This window comes from Vombatus ursinus, unplaced genomic scaffold, assembly GCF_900497805.2.
Source record: "Vombatus ursinus unplaced genomic scaffold, bare-nosed wombat genome assembly UNPS02014802.1, whole genome shotgun sequence".
NCBI lineage: Eukaryota > Metazoa > Chordata > Mammalia > Diprotodontia > Vombatidae > Vombatus > Vombatus ursinus.
Genome location: NW_020954580.1, coordinates 10,065,486 through 10,088,848, shown reverse-complemented (window position 1 = coordinate 10,088,848; position 23,363 = coordinate 10,065,486). Strand labels below are relative to the sequence as shown.

The 23,363-nt window shown below is 35.9% G+C and overlaps 1 protein-coding gene across 1 annotated transcript in view; it reads right to left on the bottom strand.

The window, feature by feature from the left end:
• Positions 1–23,363, bottom strand: part of BARD1 (BRCA1 associated RING domain 1) — a 142,444-nt gene that overhangs the window by 15,974 nt on the left and 103,107 nt on the right. Inside the window, exons 8-9 of the mRNA XM_027873777.1 lie at positions 15,854–15,989; positions 14,500–14,592 (exon numbers count right to left, since the gene is read on the bottom strand). Coding sequence (XP_027729578.1) covers positions 14,500–14,592; positions 15,854–15,989 — 229 coding nt within the window. The remainder of the gene's footprint in view (positions 1–14,499; positions 14,593–15,853; positions 15,990–23,363) is intronic.

Sequence of the window (23,363 nt, the reverse complement as noted above, 5' to 3'; positions counted from 1 at the left end):
AAATCTAAAGCAGCAGAATCCACATAAAGACACAGTGAAACAAATTTCCAGCCAAAGACAGCCTGGATGGTTGATCAGAAAGGTACATTGCACCAGGAGGGGAGAGGAGCGCAGTTTGGTGTGGGCGCACAGGCCACAGTGAATCTGAAGCAGGCCTCAGAGGACTGAAACGCCGGCAGCTGTGGCAGTTTCCAGACTTCTCAACCCACAAACGCCAAAGACAACTTAGAAGGTCAGTGGGAAAAGTCTGTGACTGTGGTGAGAGTTAGAAGATAGGTTTTAGCCACAAGTCCTGAGCGCAGGCCGCGGCTGCCTCCTAAGCTTCTGGCCCATAGACTGAGGGGGAATCGAGTGGTTGATCAGAGGGGGATTGCAGGGACTTCTTTGCCAGTGCTGAGGTAGGATTCTCTTGCTTTGCCTGTGCTTGGATTTGGGTCACAGTTCTGAGGAGGGGTCCTGGGGAGAGGAGGAGTGCTGGCATGGTGGAGCTTGTTGTGGCTCTGGAGAGGAAACACCTCGCCCCTTATCATACCACCTTGGAAGAACTGAAAATTTACAGGTCCCTAGAAGTATCTCTGAAAACAGCTGTACAAACCCCCGAAGCTTGGGACAGTACACTTTCCACACTGGAAGCAGACTCTCACCTTAACAAAGAGTTTAAAACTCAAGTAATTGACTGGGATCATGAGTAAGCAGTGCAAAAAGAGTCAAACTATGTTATCTTACTTTGGTGACAAAGAAGATCAAAACATACAACCAGAAGAACACAACAAAGTCAAAGCTCCTACATCCAAAGCCTCCAAGAAAAATATGAATCAGTCCCAGGCCCTGGAAGAGCTCAAAAGGGATTTTGAGAAGCAAGTAAGAGAAGTAGAGGAAAAACTGAGAGTGACGCAAGAAAATCATGAAAAACAAGTCAACAGCTTGCTAAAGTTGAGACCCAAAAAAATACTGAAGAAAATAACATCTTTAAAAATAGCCTAACCCACATGGCAGAAGAGGTCCAAATAGCCAATGAGGAGAAAAATTCCCTAAAAAGCAAAATTGGCCAAATGAAAAAGGAAGTCCAAAATATTACTGAAGAAAATACTTCCTTAAAAATTAGAATGGAGCAAATGGAAGCTAGTGAATTTATGAGAAATCAAGATACTGTAAAACAAATCCAAAAGAATGAAAAATTAGAAAACAATGTGAAATATCTCATTGGAAGAACAACTGACCTGGAAAATAGATTCAGGAGAGAGAATTTAAAAATTATTGGACTATTTGAAAGCCATGATCAAAAAAAGAGCCTAGATATCATCTTTCATGAAATTAAAAAGGAAAATTGCCCTGATATTTTAGAACCAGAGGGCAAAATAGAAATTGAAAGAATCCACCAATTTCCTCCTGAAAGAGATCCCCAAAGGAAAACTCCTAGGAATATTGTAGCCAAATTCCAGAGTTCCCAGGTCAAGGAGAAAATATTGCAAGCTGCCAGAAAGAAACAATTCAAGTATTGTGGAAACACCATCAGGATAACACAAGATTTAGCAGCTTCTACATTAATGGACCGCAGGGCATGGAATATAATATTCTGGAGGGCAAAGGAGATAGGATTACAGCCAAGAATCACCTACCCAGCAAAACTGAGTATAATCCTGCAGGGGAAAAAATGGTCATTCAGTGAAATAGAGGACTTTCAAGCATTCTTGATGAAAAGACCAGAGCTAAATAGAAAATCTGACTTTCAAATACAAGACTCAAGTGGAACATGAAGAGGTAAACAGGAAAGAGAAATCATAAGAGACTTATTAAGGTTGAACTATTTACATTCCTACATGGAAAGATGATATTTGTAACTCATGAGACCTTTGTCAGTATTACGGGGGGAAAATTATATGTATGTATGTATGGATAGACAGACAGACAGACAGACAGATAGATAGATAGATAGATAGATAGATAGATAGATGGATGGCACAGGGTGAGTTGAAGATGAGGGGGTCCTATCTGGAGAATAAAATTAAGGGGTGAGAGAGGATTATACTAGGAGAAGGACAAAGGGAGAGGTAGAACGAGGTAAATTATCTCACAAAAAACAGAAAAGAAAAAGCTCTTATAGTGGAGGGGAAATGAGGAAGGTGAGAGGGAATGAGTGAAATCTTATTCTCATAGGATTTGATTTAAGGAGGGAATAACACATACTCAATTGGGTATGGAAATCTGTCTTACCCTACAGGAAAATGGGGGGGAAGGGGACAAGAGAGTGAGGGGATGATAGAGAGGAGGGCAGATTGGGAAAGGGGGTAATCAGAAGCAAATACTTCTGAGGAGGAACAGAGTCAAAAGAAAGAATAGAATAAACGAGGGGGTGGGATAGGATTAAGGGAAATATAATTAGTTTTTCACAGCATGTCTACTATGGAAGTGTTTTGCATAACTGCACATGTATAACCTATATTGACTTGCTTGCCTTTTCAATGAGGGTGGGTGGGGAGGGGAGATAATTTGGAACTCAAAGTTTTAAAAACACATGTTTAAAAAAAAATGTTTTCATATGCAACTGGGAAATAAGAAATACAGGAAATGGGGTACAGAAATCTATCTTGCCCTACAGGAAAACAGAAGGGAAAGGGAATAAGAGAAGGTGGGGGGAGATAGAAGGGAAGGCAGACTAGGAGAAGGGGTATTCAGAATGCATGCCATCTTGGGGTGAGGGGAGGGGCAAAATGGGGTGAAAATTTGGAACTCAAAATCTTGTGGAAGGTGAATGCTGAAAACTAAAAATACATAAATTTATTAATTAAAAAAATTATTTGGGGAAATTTTTATATTTACAGTTTTTAAGTCTTCTTTGAGAACTGTCAGTAGAAATCCTTTAGCCAATTATCCAATGGGGAATATTTCTTGGTCTCATATTTGTGTTACTTCCTTATAGAATTTTGGACATCACAGCCTTATCACATATTTGATACAAAGATTTTCCCTTAACTGCTTTCCTTCTTATCCAAGTTGCATAGCTAATTAGTGTAAAAGTTTCCCATTTTATATATATCAAAAAATCTTATGATACCTCAACATGTATTTCATACAATAAAAAAAATATCTCTTTTACCCTTTACAATTGCTTCTACTCATTGTTTGGTTAAGAACTCTGCAAGTAAGAAGAGCTTAAAGTAGGAAAATGTATATAGAGATGTACAGTATACTGCATGAAGTAGATAGGGTGAGATCTCTGTTTTGGGTCCCCAAATAAAAACTTTATAGTTAACCTCTAAACTGAAAAATTGGAAGAAAAACACAAAAAAAACTATTTTGCCAAATATAAGAGTACCAGATAGATTGGAATTATTTATAAATCCCCCAAAATTATCTAGCACAAGGCTGTGCTGGTTATCTGAAAAGTGTCAGTAATGAAATCATAGCAGTTTGAAATTATAAAAGCTGGGGGTAGAACTGGGAGAAGAGAACATCTGAAATACATATCATTCCCCTCCAAAATTCAATTTCCTAACTAAACCATGTCTGGAATGCTTGTAGGCATTTTTATCATGGAAGCCAAAAGAATTTAAGTATATAATATAGTATTATGTATTTTCCACTACTGCTCCAACCTCCTCCAAAATGAACAATAGTCCCTTGCACATGGAAATACCAGATTTTGCCATAATCAAATTACATTTCATTTTGTAGCCAGGAGCTTTATGATGACATCACTCAGTTTAAAAAAAAAACATGCAAAGAAATGCAGAGATGATGGAAAATTAGCTGCTCACATAAATTTGACAGTTTTACAATTTTAAACAATTGTGGGTGGGTGGGGGGAGGGGAGTGAAAGGGTAAAAAAATCAGTCAAGTGTCACAAAATTCCATAGTTGAGAGTAAAGGAAAATCAAGATAATGACTGAAAATATAAAATCAAAGCTAATGGTCCATCCATGATGTCTTTACTTGTATCTAGGCTTTACAGACCACAGAAAATGATTAAAATAATATTGTCATAGACCATTAGATTTTATGATTTTATGTAAACCCCATTTAATGTTCATGCACTCTTCCTTTACTTTTTAAGCCAAAATTCTAATTACTAATCTATGTGTATTGAAAACCTCTTTCCTTACACAATAGGATACATCTAATATATTCAGCTTAATGCATACTGATAAGCAAACTGAATACTACAATGAAGTAAGCTACCAAATTTTATCACAAACATTATTAATTATAAAGTCCAGCTGAGCACAACTTACTAATATTAATAAGAGACTCAAAAGCTCATTAAATTGACCCCTTATTAAGTACAGAAAAGACTATTTTGGAAGGAATATCTTTAAGAAATAGATGCATACATTCACTCAAGATTAAACTCAGATTCATGTCTGAAATCAAGGAAAAGTAAGAAGAAATTTACAGATTCCATTTCTCTTTAGCCTTCTATTTTAGGAGCTAATAGTCACTGCCTTAATTAGGGTCATTACTGTATGAAAATGTGTTTGGCCAGTCTAACTGGTATAAAAGATCAGGTGCACAAAACTGATGAAATACAAACAAATGGCCCTCATTTAGGGCCATTACAATTTAACCTTTAACAATTTAACAATTTAACATTTTAATTTTTAATTTAGGGCTTATACAATTTAACCTTTTGAATAATAAGATAATACGTGAATTTATTGATTGTTCTTTCCATTGAAACCAACAACCCAAGTTTAGGCTTTTCTTCATCTCCCTCACATAGACACATCTGTCATCTATTAAAGTTAAGCAGAATGTCACAAATTATTTGTTCAAAAATTAAAGTTATTTTTCACAATGAAATTTGGTTTATTTATCAATAAGCATTAAAGGAGCTTGGCAAAATGGTGCCATTAGGGAGCTCTGGGTTCAAATCCCACCTCTGGCACGTACCAGCTGTGGGACCCTGACCAAGTGACCTAATTAACCTCTTTTAAATGCCAGGTAAACTCTCTAAGGCTAGAGAGTACAGGCAAGAGACAGAGAGTGTGCCATGTCTTCTCACTCTATGATTGGTTAATCATATATCCTCTGGGGTCAGGTCTCTGCCCCCAACTTTGGTGACTAGAATTCTCTAGCATAAGTGAACTACAGTGCAGATGATTTCTAAACGAGGAGCTCTCTGTATCAATAAAATCTCAGGTCCAGATTAATTAATATTATTTGGATATTGCAACATTATTATATTATTTAATTATTATTATATTATTGTATATTGTCATATTTATAAAATAGTTGTATATTTTATCTAGATTACTGCCTCTGCTGTTCTGTAACTTATAATCTCTCAGTGTTGTTTAGATGTTGGACATACTAAAAGATTTTGAGTAGCCAAGGATCACAAGGATCACAGGTAGGATATTTCAGAGGCTCAGGTTTTCTATACTGTAAAGCCAATCCTTTATCCACTACACCACACAGCTTCTGGAGTGTGTTTGTGTGTGTGTGTGTGTGTGTGTGTGTGTATGTGTGTGTGAGAGAGAGAGAGAGAGAGAGAGTTTTCTTTAGGATTGTGTATACATGTCTTGGAGGTTTGAGAACTAGAGGAAATGCATGTAAGGGAAGCTTATTCTCAGCTGCCTCATCTATAAAATGAGGGGACTGGACCAGATGAGTTCCCACAGCCCCCTTCCAGTATGATCTTTTGGTCCAATAGCCATCTATACTGATTTGCAGGGTGGGTTTTGAAAACCTAAAGCTGCCTTATCACACTGTGTTTAGGGAACAACTCTTGTTTTCGTCTTTTCAGACAACCTTGCAAAATTTGGTTAAAATTAGAATCGTGCTCTTTTAAAAATGTCACAGCTTTCTCAGATTCCAATTTAAGAATAAAACAGTGGAGGAAAGGTATAAACTCGTTAACTTGGATCTGAGGTGGTTTGTAAAGTATGTAGTATGTTTCTTCTTCACCCATCTTAACAGTTTAAATACACCCATTCTTGCTCTGTTCCATATAAATTCACATCCCCTACAAAACAAGAACAGATTTATGTTATGTCTGACTCTGGTGTGAAAATGCTAATCGCTACTTTTATCTCAACTTCTTATTAGGCTATCTAACCTCGAGCTTCAGAAAATGATAGGTGGCTTTTGATATCCTTCCAGCTCTAAACCTAGGATGCAACAATCTAATAAAAAAAATGATGCGCACGACTTCTCTAGTTCCAATGAGGAAAAGAACTGGATTAGGTATAAAGAGAAATAAAAAAGAGATTAGATCATAATAAACAACCTTTATGCAATACCTTAAAATTTGCAAAGTGCTTTACATATCTCAAAATCTGAGCTTCTCAATAGCACTGTGAGGTAAGTATTATTATCTCTATTTTACACGAGTTAAGACATTTGCCCATGAAAACAAGAGCAGTTAAGTATCAGAGATGGTTTCTGATCTTGGGTTTTTCAGACTCCCAACAGCTCTCCTCATTATGCTACGCTTCCTCAAGAGTTATTGCAATGCACAAGAGTTTCATAATAGAGAAATAGGTTAATAATACTAGAATCAATTTATCGACAACAGATTTGCATCTATATGGAATGCTATAAATGTGGTCCTGTCTTAATACAGGAGAATAAGAAAGATGATCTTTTTTAGCTTAATTCTAGTCTGTGGTCCTATGTAGCATCTGTAGGCTCCTATTTTTGTGGGAATTATAGGCTAGAAGGAATCAAATTAATTCATTCAAAGTCAATCCTATAGATAGACCATTAGTTGCTCCAAATTGATGATTGCCAGTACTGATTCAGGGCAGGAATCTCTAGAGTGCTCTATCATAAATGTGAACTCTGGCACACTGATGTTCTGAAGTTACTGCCAAGAGTGGACTTATCCTAACTCATCTCTCTTCTTCCGTAGACTAATGATGGGAAAATGGGATGGCTGCCACCATAGTGCTGTGTTTTAAAATAATAATACTTATACAGCACTTCAAGGTAAGCAAAGCACTTTATTTTACCTCATTTGATCCCTACAACAATGAGAAAGCAGAACCTGACAGGTTAAGTAACCTGTCCAGGGTAATAGAACTAGGGAGTGTCTAAGGAGGAATTTGAACAAAGTTTTTCCTGACCCCCAAGTCCAGTGCTCTATCCACACTGAGCCAAACAGCTATTTTATATAAACAGAAATAACCAATCTTGTTTTGGTAAACATGATTAAAAAACAAATCATGACTACTGAACAGATGAAAAGACAAATCGTGAGTCATCAATAACTGACCACTTGCTTATTAGGTATTAGGAACATGTGTATGTGCATGTTAGGGTTCTTTTTGGTCCTGACTCCTGATTTCATCCACAAAAGGAATTTTTACATGTGGAAATTCCCTCCCAACCTCAGTACAGAAAAACACCTTGTCTAGAACTTACAGACTTTAGGAAGTTTCATCAGGCACTGAGAGCTTGGGTGACTTGCCAATGGTCACACAACTAATGTTTCAGAGGCATCACTTAAACTCAAGGCTCACTTATTTTAAAATAAAACACCATTGCAGGTTTTATTTGGTTCCAAAGGAGTTTTATTTGGTATCGTTTAAAAAAATAAACAAAAATAATACATATGTTAGCTCTAGTGAATTTTCTACCAAACAGGAGTTGTATCAATTTTCAAGTCAATAATCTAAGACCAAATATTTTAAAATAAAACGACATCACTGGAAGTTTGATTTGGTTCCAGAGGAAATCTTTTATTTAAAAAGTAAACAAAAATAATGTCAACTCCAGGGAATTTTCAATATAAGAACTTTCTCTTAGAATCTATTTAATTCCACCGAAGGACCCTATTCAAGAAAAATGAGTAGTAGAATCCCTCTCTACATCTAAGCCAATATAGGGGCTCCCTAATAGCCATCTATTGTATTAGGTTTTCCCAGACACATGACCTATTTTTAATAAGTCATAAATCTTTGCAATTAATTTTGAAGGCCTCCTCATCTCCTGGCTCACAGCAACCACATGTTTCCAAACTTAAAACAAAAATTCACTTGACCTTATCCTTCCAAGCTATTTCTCTCCCCCTTTCAAAGTCAAACTCTTAGAACTGTCTAAAGGGAGTTCAGAAGGAAACACAAAGAGGATATCTTTACAAGGAGCATGTCTAATTTATCAAATGTATACATATATATACAAATATATATATATACATATACACACACATATATATAATTTATAATTTTCTTCTAAAGCAAGGTATATGTACTAGAGGTCATGATTTCACATATAATTCCTTTTTTCTGTTCTACTTCATATATGTTATATTAGTCTTGGTTGAATTCAGAATAAAAAACTTTTTTAAAAGATAACTTTTTTTAAAAAGGAAGACCTATCTGAACCAGTTGATTTCACTTTCTCAACTTCTATTCACTTGTAATTTGGCTTCTCTCTTACTCTGGAACAAGTCTGCCTCAGACTAGTCTAGTGGTTCAAGTTCAGCACAAAATGACACATCAGAGGTCATCTAATAGCTAGAAAAAGATGTTTAACAGTAGCACAGAAGAATATTCAGCAAGGTTACAGCACTGATGCACTTGGGAGCAGCTTTGTTGCCTTCTTATTTTCTATGGGGCACTCAGGTCAAAAAGTATGTGCTAACACATAACCCATATCAAACTGCTTACCATCTTAGGGAAGGGAGGGAGAAAATTTGGAACTCATTTCTTTTTTTAAATGAACCTTAAAAACTGTCTTCACATGTAATTGGAAAAAATAAAATACCATATATATGTGTGTACACACACACACATAGAGAAAGAGAGGGAGAATGATAAACCACAGAAGGATTCTTTTGTGTGTTGGGTTTTTGTCCTGAAGCATCCATCAACAGGTTCAGCCTTAATCCCCTAGACCAATTAAGTTTGCAAGATGGTTTCATCATTTAAATAAAAAACTAGCCTAGTATGCATGAGCAGACATTGCTCCTCTCTCTCTCCACCATTCCATCAAAACTGTTGCCTCTGAGGTCACCAATGATATTTTTGTTGCTAAATCCAATGGTTTTTTCCTTCTTGACTTCTTTGTAGTTTTTGGGACTACTGACCACCCCTTCCTTCTACACCAGCAATGTCAGATTCAAATAATTGGGGCCACTAAATTGAATATAAGGATCCCTGTGGGGCATATGACTTAGATTAGCATTCTTTCTGTTCTATTTTATTTTCATTTATTTTGATATTTTCATCTGGTTTCAGAACTTGGTTGAGGCAGGCATGGATGACCCCTCTGTTCTAGATACTCTCTCCCCGCTGGGATTTTATGATATTTCTCCCATGATTCTATTCCTACCTGTTTATTCTCAGTCTCCTCTGAAGGAACATCATTCCTGCATCATCCAGCAAGTGGCAGTCTTACCCAGAGGGCTGCCCTGGGCTTTTTCCTTCTCATTCTATGCTGTCTGGTCTCTTCGGGTACCATGCATCCAGCTATCATGTCCAGATAGATAACTCAAAAATCTATAAATCCAGCCTGTGTCTCTCTTCAGAATTCTATTGGCTCTGTAAAGCTAAGTGCTTCCTAGACATCTCCCTGTGATGTTCCAGAGGCATTAAACTCAACATGGATAAAGCTGAACTCTTCATTGTTACTTATAACCCTCTCCCTCTAACTTTCTTATTTCCATTAGGACTGTCATCACCTTTCTGAATCATCCAGGTTCACAACCTACAACTCAACCATGACTTCTTTCACATTCACTCTCCCTTTCTAATTAGTGGCCAAGTCTTGGCAATTCAGGCTGTACAATAACCCCCACTCACATCACAATCATTGGAATTTTAGACTCTCATTTTTTACCTGGCCTCCTAATTAGAGAAGCAATGTCTTACCTCTTCTCCCAGACTGAGATTTATAATTACACAATATTCAAGCTCATTTTATCGTTCTTTTAGTTGACAACATTGTATTGATTCTGTATAATGTTTTCCTGGTTCTATTTATTTTGCTCTGTATCAGTTAATTTTGCACCATACATCCCATGTTTGTCTGAATTCCAGATATGTGCCTTTTTCAAAAGTAATGATATTCCATTACATTCATATACCAGAATTTATATAACCATTTCCCAATCAATGAGCACCTGTTTGTTTTCCTTTGTCACCACAAAAAGTAATCTTATGAAGATCTTGGCATATGAGATCTTTGATTTCCTTGGGATGTAAGAAGGGGAGTGGGGTCAAAGAGTTTAGTCACTTTTTTCTAGTAATTCCAAACTTTTCTAGAATAGCTGAACCAAGTCATGACTCTACCCACAGTCCATTCTTTAATAACTTTTCTAACACTGACTTACTTCCATCTTTGATTGTATTTATTCTGGGTATAAATATAACCTTATAGAGTTGCTTAAATTTGCATTTCTCTTATCTAATAACTAAATTTGGGTTAAAAAAACAAAAACAAAAACATACAAATAAAGGATCATTGAGCCAAAACTCAATAATGGGTCATAAGAATAGGACATTAGGATTTTAACAGACTCTAAGCTTAGTACATGTGTCCCAAAACAGCTAATGCCAAATTAGGTTGTAATAACCGAGGTGTAAGGTCCAAAACAAGGCAGGTTATAATCCCACCATACTCTGCTCTGGTGAGATCTTATCTGGAATACAGTGTTGGTTTTGGCGGCATCTTTTACAAAAAACAGACAAACAGGAATATGTCTAAGGCAATAGTTAGGATGGAGTTGAGGACTAGGATGTGTCAATTTGAAATAAAGAAAACTACCAAAGTAGCAAAAACTAGGATCTAGACAAGGGAATTGCAATTTGGGGCATTATGCAGCACCAAAGTACTGTAGAGCCCAAGAGGAGTGGAGCAGGGTTAAATACATTTCAACAGGAAGGGAATCTCAAGGGAGGCACAGCCTCTACATAAGTCATTTTGCTAACAACTGAAAGTCCATAGAAAAGGGTAGGGAGGTGGTAACATCAGATCCTCTTTTTATCCGATCACCCTCAGGCAATTCATAGCTCTGGGATCAGGCAAGGTCAGCTAAAGTCAGCAGCATTCAACAGATTTCTAACTTAAAGAAAAGGAGACTAGGGGTGTGAGGAGACAGAGAGAAATCACAGCTCTTTTTAAATATTTTGAAGACTCATGAAGAAGAGAAAAATGCTTTGGTCAGCTTTGACCCAGTTGGGAACAGATTCAGGATGACAGAAGGAAAATATCTGCAATAATTATTGCTATTTAAAAACATAATAAGGTGCCTCAGGAGGTAGTAATTCCCTGCACCTACAGAGCCCCAGTCAAGATGAGCTGAGATGACTATTGATCAGAGAAACTGTAAATGGGATTCATGAATGAGGAATGGGCTAGAATAGAGAACTTCTGAGTTCAAAAAGTTTCTGGTATAGTTACAGAGAGAGCCCGGTAATCCACATATGATTTTCTAGTGATAATTTTTTTCCATCAAGGCCAAAGGGACTTCAGTCTGAAAATAAGAGAGGGGAGTGTAAAGACACAGACATAGTGAAACTTTTTTCTGAGACAAATGTTCCACCAGCATGAGTCCAATTATTTGCTATAACAATCCTTAACTTGTAATGACTCTGAATAAGACTAATAACAGGGACTGGTGGGAACAGATGGAGCGGTGTTGTTAATTATAGCCACTTAGTTGCATCAGGCCCCATGAGTTATTATTAAAGCCTCCCAATAGGGAAGACAAGTAGTTGCATTTAAAAAGTATATGCACGTCAGTAGTTGAGCATGTGGACAAATAAGTATTTCACAAACAAATCAAATAAAACTCAAAGTTAAAAATAAAACAAAAGTCTCTATTCAACTGAGAGCTTGGAAAAAAAAATAGCTATTTGACTATGAAACTTAAAAAAAAAAGACATAGAATAAATAACCCCTTTCAGGTAATCCTAACAAACTGACAGGGTATCCCTTGAAATGATGCGTTGTTTTTTTACCAATAAAATCTGGGAGTGTCTTTAAATAAATGGTTGGAATAAAAGACAACCTAGCCCAACCATAATGTCCTATCGATGAGTTCAGGGTGCTTTAGCTTTCCTAATAGTTTGAGTTAGAAGGACTTCCATGCTGTTAAGAACAGAATTGCATACACATGAAAATGACTGGTTACATGCTTCACGGGCCCATAACACCTAAGCAGCATCCTTCTCATGAACTTCCTTGCTGCTGTGAATGTAGTCTCTGATGCCTCCAACCCCACCCAGTTTTTCCACTGCTAGAAGCATAATCAAATCAATATTGCCATGTTGTTAGGTCCATGGCAAGAGCCTGGGATCCTCAGATTTTGGGGACCTCAGACAAATCCTCTGATTATCTTTCTCCCAAAACCTACCTCTCTTCTGAATTTCTCTATTATATCAAGGACATCATCATCTCCCGGCTACCTAACACTTGGTATTGCAAACACCAAGGTAGCTAGGTGACAAAGAGAACAGAGTGCTGGACATAGAGTCAGAAGTTCTGAGTTCAAATCCTGTCTCAGACATTTATTTGCTGTGTGACCAAAAGCAAATCGCTTTACCTCTTTTCTCCCATCTGTAAAATGGGAATAATAGAAGGTTCTCTTCTCTTCTTACCTCTTCTTTTTGTAATCTCTGCCTTCCTTCAAATCTCAGCTTAAATGCTACCTTAATAGGCCTTTCCTGATCCCCCCAGGTGCTAGAACCTTCCCCTAGAAGTTTACCTTCCATCTACTCTATGGGTAGCTGTATGTACATGTTGTCTTCTCCACTAAAATGTAAGCTCCTTGAGGGCAGGGGCTGTTTTTGCTTTTTCTTTGTATACCTTGTGTTAGTACAATGCTTAGGACACTTGACTGAAGCCCAGAGAATGGAAGGGATTTGTCTGAAGTTATACAAGAAGCAAGGAGCATAGCAGGAATGCAAACTCAAATTTCTTGACTTAGCACTTTATCAAGCACCGTAATAAATCTGCTCTATTTCATTGCCTCATTGAGGCGCTAGGGGGCACCACAGTACACAGAGTGCTGGGGTTGGACACAGGAGGACCTGAGTTCAAATTTGAATTCAAGACATTTTTACTAGTGGTAGAATCTTGAATAAGTGAAACTGCTTGCCTCAGTTTCCTCATCTGTAAAATGGGGAAAATAACAACAGCTGATCCCCTTTCCTCCAGGGTTGTTGTGAGGCTCAAATGAGACAATATTTGCTAAGCATTTAATTAGTACAGTGCCTGCCACATAATAGGTGCTATATAAATGTGCTTATTATTGTTATTTCACTGACAGATTGTGTAAAAAGAGATCATTAGCTATCTTTAAAATGTATTTTAGGTTTTATGATGCTAAATAGCATAATTAGTAATAATAATCACTGCTTTGAGAGGTAGCATGGTATAGTAGACAGAGGCAGGCCTAGGAGTCAGAAAAACTTGGCTTGAAAACTGGGTCAAATCCTGCCTCTGACATATACTGACTGTCCTCATTAGTCCCCCAGGAAACTCTATAGGATTCTAAATAACAAATATCAACACATTTCATCTGTGGAGGGAATTTCTATAGTGGGAGTTCACATACCAATGAAATCACAAGTTTGGATCAAAATGTGTGTGTGTATGTGTATGTGTGTGTGTGTGTGTGTGTGTGTGTGTACACACACATATAATATGATACAATATATAATACATACAATATATCTTTAAAATCCTATTAGATATGAACATTTGGATTACCTTTTAGGTAAAAGATTAGTCTTTATCCAAGTGCTTAGTTGCTGAATCCCAATATTAAGATACTAGCTTACCTACTTCATTTGAAATTAAACAATTCAATTAATCAATCAGCCAGTGAGTTTTTTTTTATCAAGCGTTCAAATGGGTACTGTGCTAAGCCCTGGACATACAAGGAAAGGCAAGAACAGTACCTGACCTCAAGGACCTTACATTTTAATGGACTCATCACAAAAATAAATCTAAATACTTTTTGTCTATTTATTGTTCAGGCATTTTTCAGCCATGTCTGATTCTTTGGGACCCCGTTTAGAGTTTTCTTGACAGCAAAGATAGAATGGTTTGCCATTTCCTTCTCCTGCTCACTTTATAGATGAGGAAACAGAGGCAAACAGGGGTAAATACACATATAGGGTAGGGAAAAGGTAAGTCTCCAAGGAGAAGGCATTCCTACAGAAAGGGGCATTTAAGCTAAGCCTTGAAAGAAAAAAGGGACTCTAAATGGTGGAGGCAAGGTGGGAGGGCATGCCAGGCAGGTCAAAGGTCTGGAGACGGGAGAAGCAATATTACATGTAAGAAACAGCATATGCAAGCTGCCAAAATGAACGGCAGACAGTGAAACCAAAGTCTGAAGGAGGAAGTGGGCTAGCACTATAAAATATATCTCCTTCTGCCTAAATAACAGTATTCAGAATTTTTTGAAAAATCACTCTAAGTAATGACCCTAAGTATGAAAAATCAACTGGCCTAATCAACCTAACATACTACAGACCATATATTGTGGAAAATGAATAACAAGTTGACTGTAGTTCAGTATGTAATTCCACCAAAGGCAATACTTACAATTAAATTTTAGGACCCAGCATCCACTGATGATGCCGAGAATACATTTCATGGTTCTTTGGACTGTATCACCCGGAACAATGATATGTGTGACTAGGATAGAAAAGAAACAGGATGAGAAGAATAAATATGATCCAAAATAAACTACTTACCAAGAAGTAAGCTCATTATCCCTTCTCATTCCACATTCTATATTAAAGCTGTACTTGGACCTGCACCAAAGTCATCTTTAACTGTTAAGCATAGGGTAGTTTATTCTTTCTTTGTACTCATGGGACACGTCGATATCACCTAAGTCTAGATTCTTTTCCTTTCCTTTCTTTAAAATGACAAATGTTAGTGCCCTCTGCAGAGGGGCAGTATGGCATAGTATATACCAGTTTCAAGAATTAAGGAGGACTGGGTTCAAATCCCCCCTTTGAGGAATACTAAGCCATGAGATTTCCAAGGCAAGTCATTTAATTTCTTCATGCACCAAGAAACTTTTTAAGATTATGAGTCACAAATAAGTTATTGATCTGCCTTGGGAAGAAGAATGTCTACACTTTTGAGTTCCTCACTCCAATCAAACATCGAGTTTATAACAAAACACACACATATAAATTACATAAAATTACATCACTTTGACAACACTAAATCTACTTTTCTTTGAGTTAAATATAAACTAAATCACACTAAGCCCTGAAGCTTTGAACTCTACCACAAGTGTAAGTATTTCATTATTATTAGAGTATGAGAAAAAGTCTGGTATAAGGTAGAGAGGTTGAGTTATAGAGTCATGAAGACCAGTTAAAATCTTGCCTCCCATACATATGCTATGCGACCATCATGTATGTTACTTAACTCCTTAATTAAGACAACTATGAAGACCAAGGTTACAGAATAATTATTGCTCTACATGAGTGTGGAGTTTCCATGCCAGGAGGTCTTCAGAGTAATTAATTCATAGGTAAAGACTAAAAGCAGCTAGGAGGTGCCATAATGCATAGAGTGCCAGGCCTGGAGTCAGGAAGACTCCTCTTCCTGAGTTCAAATCTGGCCTCAGACACTTCCTAACTGTGTGACCCTGGGCAAATCCCTTAACCCTATTTGCCTCAGTTTCCTCATCTGTAAAATGAACTGGAGAAGCAAATGGCAAACCACTCCAGTATCATTGTCAAGAAAACTCCAAATGGGGTCATGAAGAGTAGGGCTCAACTGAAAAGCAACTGAATAACAAACAGACTAAAAATAAAAATGAGGAAAGACTATTTAGATTTATCTAACACTCAAATACGCCTTCCCATTATAATGGCACAGATTCATAGTGATTCTCAGGTACAAAGGGTCTTTCCAACTTGAGAAAAACACTTACCTGTGCTATTAAACTCAGTACACTTTTTAGCCTTAAGAACTGTTGCAAGCTTATTTAGCAATTGTTGCTGATCTGAAGTGAGGCCACTGCTGAGGAGTACAAGCGGGTCATCTCTTCGCTGACTGGTATTCACGGGCTAGGAAGAGAAAACAGAAGAAATGCTAAGCAACAGCATGATTTAATTTTCAGAAAGAAGACAGAAACTAGTTTCTTTTGACAACAAGCTTTCTCTTTAACTACTTAATCTACTTTCCCTCAACCATCCAAATTGACTCTCATAGTTCTACCCATAGTCCAGAAATCTCACTACTCAAGTTCATTTTAAATAGTTCTTGTTTTTGTCTATAACTCTACTTTACATTTCTCCATAGGCCTTGGAACATCTTGCTTTCTCTATACTGAAATGAGTTGTGTTTTTTTAGGACTCATCAACCCTCTCCAGCAACTTTATCTTGAGAAACACAAATCCACTAAGATTCATCAACCATATCTTTCAATTTGAAGACATTCAATCCACTTTTAAGTCTGTATAGTAAACTTCAGCCACCCAGAGACACCAAAAATCCCACGGTGGCTCCAAACTCACAAGGAGGCAAAAGAAAGCCTTTGGTGGAGAAGCAATGGCCTCCGAGCACTCAGAAACAGATAATAAAGACTCAAAGATTATATCTAACACTATAAAGGGAATGGTCTCCTGGGAAGAAAGGAAGGAAAGACAACAAGCATTTATTAAGAGCCTATTATGTACCACCGTGCTAAGAGATACGAATATTGGTGAGAAGTTTTAAGTTTAATTCAATGAGTACAGGATTTGGGAATCAAGGCTCTTTTTTGAGACCCAGATTTGCTATGTACCAACTGTATGACTTGGGGTAAGATACTTCACTTTTCTAATGTTTAGTTTCTGTTTACTAATGCTTGGTTTCCTTATTATATGAAGCAGGTAGAAATATGAAGATGAATGAATGAAAACACATTTATTAAATGCTTCCCATATGCTAATAAGCATTGTGCTAAGCTCTAGGGATAAAAATATAAACAATCATGATAGTTCTTGCCCTTAAGGAGCTTACATTCTAATTGGGGATGGATGATGTATATATCATACTACTTTTCCAGGCATGATCACTGTACAATTACGAATGAACTCTGGCCCTGTACAATTACGAATGAACTCTGGCCCTACAGTTCACAACACCGTAAGAAGACAGAGAGGTATATAGTACAGTGTAGAGAGACCCAACAAAAAAGCCATAATAAAAAACATTCCAGTGCTTAGCCCTCTGGCATACTTAGAAAACCCAGCCATCTAAAATGACGAATTCCCTGAAGGTTTCGCTGCAAAGGTCTCACAGCAGAGGTCTTATGATACATCCCTTTTAAACATCATTCCTGTATACTAAAACATATCTGTGTTCAGATATCTTTTCTACTTACTGGATTGTACGCCCATGGGATCATATGTAACCTAAATTCAGCAAACCCTACAGCACCTGGCAAATATTAATACACCCTCTGAGGATGTGTAATAAAACATGTGATGATAATGATGCTCATTTTAAAAGACAAGAGGTTTAACATCCATCTGTGTCAGTTTTATAAAATACATATTTGCACCAAAAATAGTCCTAAATGGAAGAGGACGCTTCCCCAATTTATATAACTCATCTTTATCTAAATTAGTTCACTGCATGAAATGCAATATTGAAGAGACACCTAAATAAAGCCTACACTAACATTTCTTCCAACCTCAGGAAACTGTTAAATTGGGTCAACTAATAAAAGTTCCAGAAATATCCTCCTTTATTTCTCTTATCATGGTTATTTGAGTTTCAAAAAAAAAATTACAGAAATTGACACTGATGGAAACCAATATTAATCATCCATCCACAATATAGGAAGGCTATAGTACAATATAAAGCAAATGGCTACATGTCCCATTAAAAAAAGGATGAAAGCAAACTGAATATATGCACATCTGCACTGAACCTAATCTGCAACCATGATGCAAACTGAATAATCAATCAGTGAATCAACATTTATATGCCAGGCACTGTACTAAACCCTGGGGATACAAAAAGAGGCAAAAGGGAGTTCCTGCCCTCGAGGAGTTTACATTCTAACAGAATAAGAATGAGCACCTGGCATAATTTTTTTTGAATAAAGATAAAATTCATTTATTTGAATTTCAGAATATATTCAATTATATGAATTATGTACAAATCACATTACATTAAATACAAATCAAGTTATAATTTGCCAAATAAAAAGTAAAAAAAAAAAAGATATTTCACAGGATAAGGGAGCATAAGCTCCTTATGAAAAGGGAAAATTAAAGAAAATAGAATAAATGTAATACTAGTGACATAAATAGCAACTAATTCTGCAATAACAACAATAATAATTGTAGATAGTTATGAATTAATAGTGCTAAAATGTTTTCAAGATACTTCATATACATCATCTCATTTGGTCACAGACAAGGTTGTACTTGACAGGGGTACTGAAGAAGAAAAAGGATTCTAAAGGATTGAAAAAAAGGAAAGGAGGGCATTGTAGACATGAGAACAAGCCCAAGAGGAAGCACAGAGGTGGGAAATGTTACTTTAAATCATTGTTATTTTAGATTTGTTCTCATGGTTCTGCTCACTTCACTTTGCATCAGTTCACATAAGTCTTCCCAGGTTTCTCTGAAATTATCCCCTTCATCATTTCTTATATCAAGATAGTATTTTATATGTTATACACACACACACACACACACATATCTCATGTTATATATCATAATTTGTTCAACTATTTTCCCAACTGATGGGTAGGCACCTTAAGTTTCCAGTTTTTTGTTACTATAAAAAGAGCTAGTATAAATATTTTTACAGATATAAGTCCTTTTGCACATATATGTCTTTCTCTCTCATAAAAAAAAACAACAACTTTTTTCTGTGAGGCACAAGTATAGGACTGATATCTGTAGATCAATGGTTGACAGGTTAGTAACTTTTCAGGTACATTTCCAAACTGATTACCAGAATGACAGGAACAATCAACAGTTCAAGGTTAGCGAATGGCTAAGAGTCCACCTTGGCTAAGAAATAGGCAATAGATGGAGTTATCAACTAACATGCTTCAAGATGACAAAGTAAGGCCTTGCACAGCTAAATTAAAAGAAAATACAGTTTCAAGGTAATAAAATACACCATGTATACATTCAGTCTAACATTCCTCTCTGAAGTCTAGAAAATCAATATCTGGAGCCTAGAATGGTTCTGTGTATATCCTAAGTGCTAAATATCATTATTGTGTAATTTGATTCACAATTAAGCATGTGTCAAGGAGAGTTAAAAGTATCACCATAAAGGCTTTTACTTCAGAACAATTTGGAGGAATTCTTTTATTCCACAAATCATTATAATAGGATGGGACAAACTCTGGCTTGAGAGTGAAGCTCTGGAGGAAAGACTTGGAAGGAGATTGAGTAAAGGGATGTACTTCCCAAAGAAACAGACTTTTTGGAAGTAAAGGGATGAACTTCCCAAAGAAACAGACTTTTTGAAAACTAGAATAGATGTTAAAATATATCAATGACTCTATGAAACTGCAAGAAATTTGGAATAAAATCAAAAGATCAAAAAATTGATGAAAAAACAAGCTGATACAGAAAACTGACCTGGAAAACAAAACAAGGAGAGAGAATGTAAAAATGATTAGAGTCCCCATATACCATGATATAAGGAAGAAGAAAAAATACCTGCACTATATTTGTTTTGATTTTTTGAAGTCATGCAAAACCATATTTCTACATTAGTCATGTTACCAAAAAAAAAAAAAAAAAAAGGAATAAAAATAAAGAAAATGAAAAAAAAAGTTTCAATCTGCACTATTCTTTGGAACAGTTGTGTATAACAATGTGTTGATCAAAGTAGTTAAGTCTTTCAGTTAATCATTGTTACAATATTGTTGTTACAATGTACAATGTTCTCCTGGTTCTGTTTTCTTCATTTTGTATCAGTTCATACAAAGTCTTCCCTGTTTTTTTTCTGAAACCATCCCCCTCATCATTTCCTATAGTATAATAGTACTCCATCACAATCATATACCCCCAACTTGTTTAGCCATTCCCCAATTTATGGGCATCTCTTCAATTTCTAATTCTTTGCCACCACAAAAAGAGCTGATATAAAATTTTTTGTACACAGAAGTCCTTTTCTTTTTTTCTCTGATCTCTTTGGGATACAAACATCATAGTGTTGGGCCAAAGGTACACAGAGTTTTACAGGTCTTGGGGATAGTTCCAAATTGTTCTCCAGAATGGTTAGACCAGTTCACAACTCCACCAATAGTATGTTAGCATCCCAATTTTTCCACATCCCCTCTAGTATTTGTCACTTTCTTTTTCCGTCATGTTAGCCAATCTGATGGGTGTGAAATGGTACCCAGAGTTGTTTTAATCTGCAATTCTCCAGTTAATAGGGATTTAGAGCATTTTTCATGTGACTATTGATAGCTTTGATTTCTTATTCTGAAAACTGCTTGTCCATATCCTTTGATCATGTATCAATTGAGGAATAGTTTTTATTTTTTATAAATTTGGCTCAGTTCCTTAAATATTTGAGAATTAAAACCTTTATCAGAAAAACTTTTCCTCAGTTTCCTGTCTTCCTTCTAATTTTAGCTGCACTGGTTTTATTTGCGCAAAACCTTTTTTGACTTCATGTGATCAAAATTATCAATTTAACTTTCTGTGATCCTATCTATCTCTTATTTGGTCATAAATTCTTCCTTTGTTCATAGATCTGACAGGCAAACCATTCCATGATCCTCTAATTTGCTTATGGTTATCACCCTTTATATGTAAATCACAGACCTGTTTTGATTTGATCTTGGTGTATAGTGTGAGATGTTGGTCTATATGTAGTTTTTGCCAGACTGCTTTCTAGGATTCTGAATAGTTTTTGTCAAAGAGTGAGTTCTTGCTCCTAGAGCTTGGATCTTTGGGTTTATCAAACACTTAGATTACTGTGGTCATCTACTTTTGTATATGGTGTACCTAATCTATTTCACTGATCCATCACTATTTTTTATCTAGTACTAGATTGTTTTGATGATTATTACTTTGTAGAATAGTTTGGAATCTAGTACTGCTTCAATGCCTTCCTTCACTTTTTTTTCCCATTGATTCCTTTGATATTCATGCCTTTTGGTTCTTCCAGATGAATCCTGGAATTATAAAATAATTCTTTGGTAGTCTGATTGGTATGGCATTGAATAAGTAAATTCATGTACGTAGTATTGTCATTTTTATTATGTTGACTCAGTTTACACACAATTAATATTTCTCTAAATGATTGCATCTGTTTTCATTTGTTTAAAAAGTGCTTCGTAATTGAGTTCATATAGTTCCTGGGTATGCATGCTCCCACAACTATTTTACATGCTATTTGCAGTCATTTTAAATGGAATTTATCTTTCTATCTCTTTGAGCTGGGTTTTGTTGATAAGATATAGAAATGCTCATGATTTATGTGGGTTTATTTTATATTCCGCAACTTTGCTAAAATCGTTAATTGTTTCAATTAGTTTTTTAATTGATTCTCTAGGGTTTTCTAAGTATACCATTGTGTCATCTGCAAAGGGTTATAGTTCTGTTTCCTCATTGCGTATTTTTATTCCTTCAATTTATTTTTCTTGTCTTATTGCTATAGCTAGCATTTCTCGTATAATACTGAATAATAGTAGTGATAATGAACATCTTTGCTTCACCCCTGATCTTACTGGATAGGATTCTAGGATTGCAGATAATGCTTGGTCTTAGTTTTAAATAAAATACTACTTATCATTTTAAGAAAAGTGCCATTTATTCCTATGCTTTCTAGTGTGTATGTTTTTTTTAATAGGAATGAGTGTTGTACTTTGTCAAAAAGTCTTTTTGCATCTACTTATATAATCATGATTTCTGTTGTTTTTGTTATTGATATAGTCAATTATGCTTATAGTTTTTCTAATATTGAACCAGTCATGCATATCTGGTATAAATCCCACCTAGTCATAATACATGATCTTAGTGATAATAGTGCTGTAATCGCGGACGCTATATTTCAAGAAATAGTAAATAAAAACTGCACATATCTACTAGAATCAGAAGGAAAGGTAAAGACAGAAAGAATTCACGAATCATTTCCTAAAAAGAACCTGCAAAAGGAAAAGTCCAGCAATATCATAGCCAAAATCCAAATCTCTAAGAAAATCTATTACAAGTGTCCATAAAGAAGCAGTTCAATCATCAAAGGTGCACAACTAGGATTACACATAAGCAGCTTCTACAAAAACTGATAGGATACCTTGACATACAATATACAAAAGCAAAAGATATAGAAGTTACAACCAAAAATAAGTTATTCTGCAAAGCTGATTATAATTCTATTGTGGAACAATTAATCTTCAATGGAATCAAGAACTTTCAAGCATTTCTGATGAAAAGATCAAAGTTGATTAGGAATTTGGAATTTCAAAGTTCAGAAAAACCCAGAAAGAAATTTATTTGAACATTTAGAAGGAGCTATATGATGATATAGTGCTAATATTCTAAAAGGAGAATAAGCAAACATTCCCTTAGAACATTAATGTCTTCAAAGTGTTCTGAGGGAGTTAAACAAGAAAAAGAGGTCTTGGGGATAGACTGGCTTTCTCCTGAGAATTTTAAGAGAAGAAAGAGAAGGGTAGAAGAAGGAATTCTCCAACTGACCAAGGAGAATGAAGGGGATGGAATTGACTACTTCTCAGAATTAGAGCATGTAAAGAAATACAGGAAGCATCAGATGAGCTTCCCTTATCTGAAATGGACAAAGTAAGACTGAATACATACACACAAATAATTTTATAAAAATACATTCAATGCAAAAGAGAAAAAAGGTGGGATGGGAGGAAAGGGGTCTTGGCTATGTGACCCTGGGCAAGTCACTGAACTACCCCATTAATAAAATAGGAGTAATAACCCCTGAGGTTGTTGTGAGGATAAAATGAAATAATATTTACAGAAAGTGCTTTGTAAAAGTTAAAATCCTATATAAATGCTAGCTATTATTATCACTACCATTATATTATTATCATTATATTATTGTTATTATTTTTATTATACCAGAGAGGAAAGAGTTACGAGCAAAAACAAGCTTTCTGACTCTAAAAGAGAGATAAAAGGAAGGAGGGAAGGGAGGAAGAGAGGAAGGAAGGAAAGAAAAAATAGAAGAGGAAAAGAAGAGGGGAAGAAAGGAAGGGAGGCAGTGAAAAAAAGTCAACAACTAGAATCTAAGGGGTTGCCTTATATTACCTCTTAGACAAATGGGGAATGGCTGAGCAAATTGTGGTATATGGATGTCATGGACTATATTATTGTCCCCTAAGAAATAACTGAAGAGGTGATTTGAAGAATTCTGGATTATCACGAATTGATGCAAACAAGTGAAAAGAACTCGAGAAAAATTTATATAAAGAAAATAATATTAGAAAGAAAAGC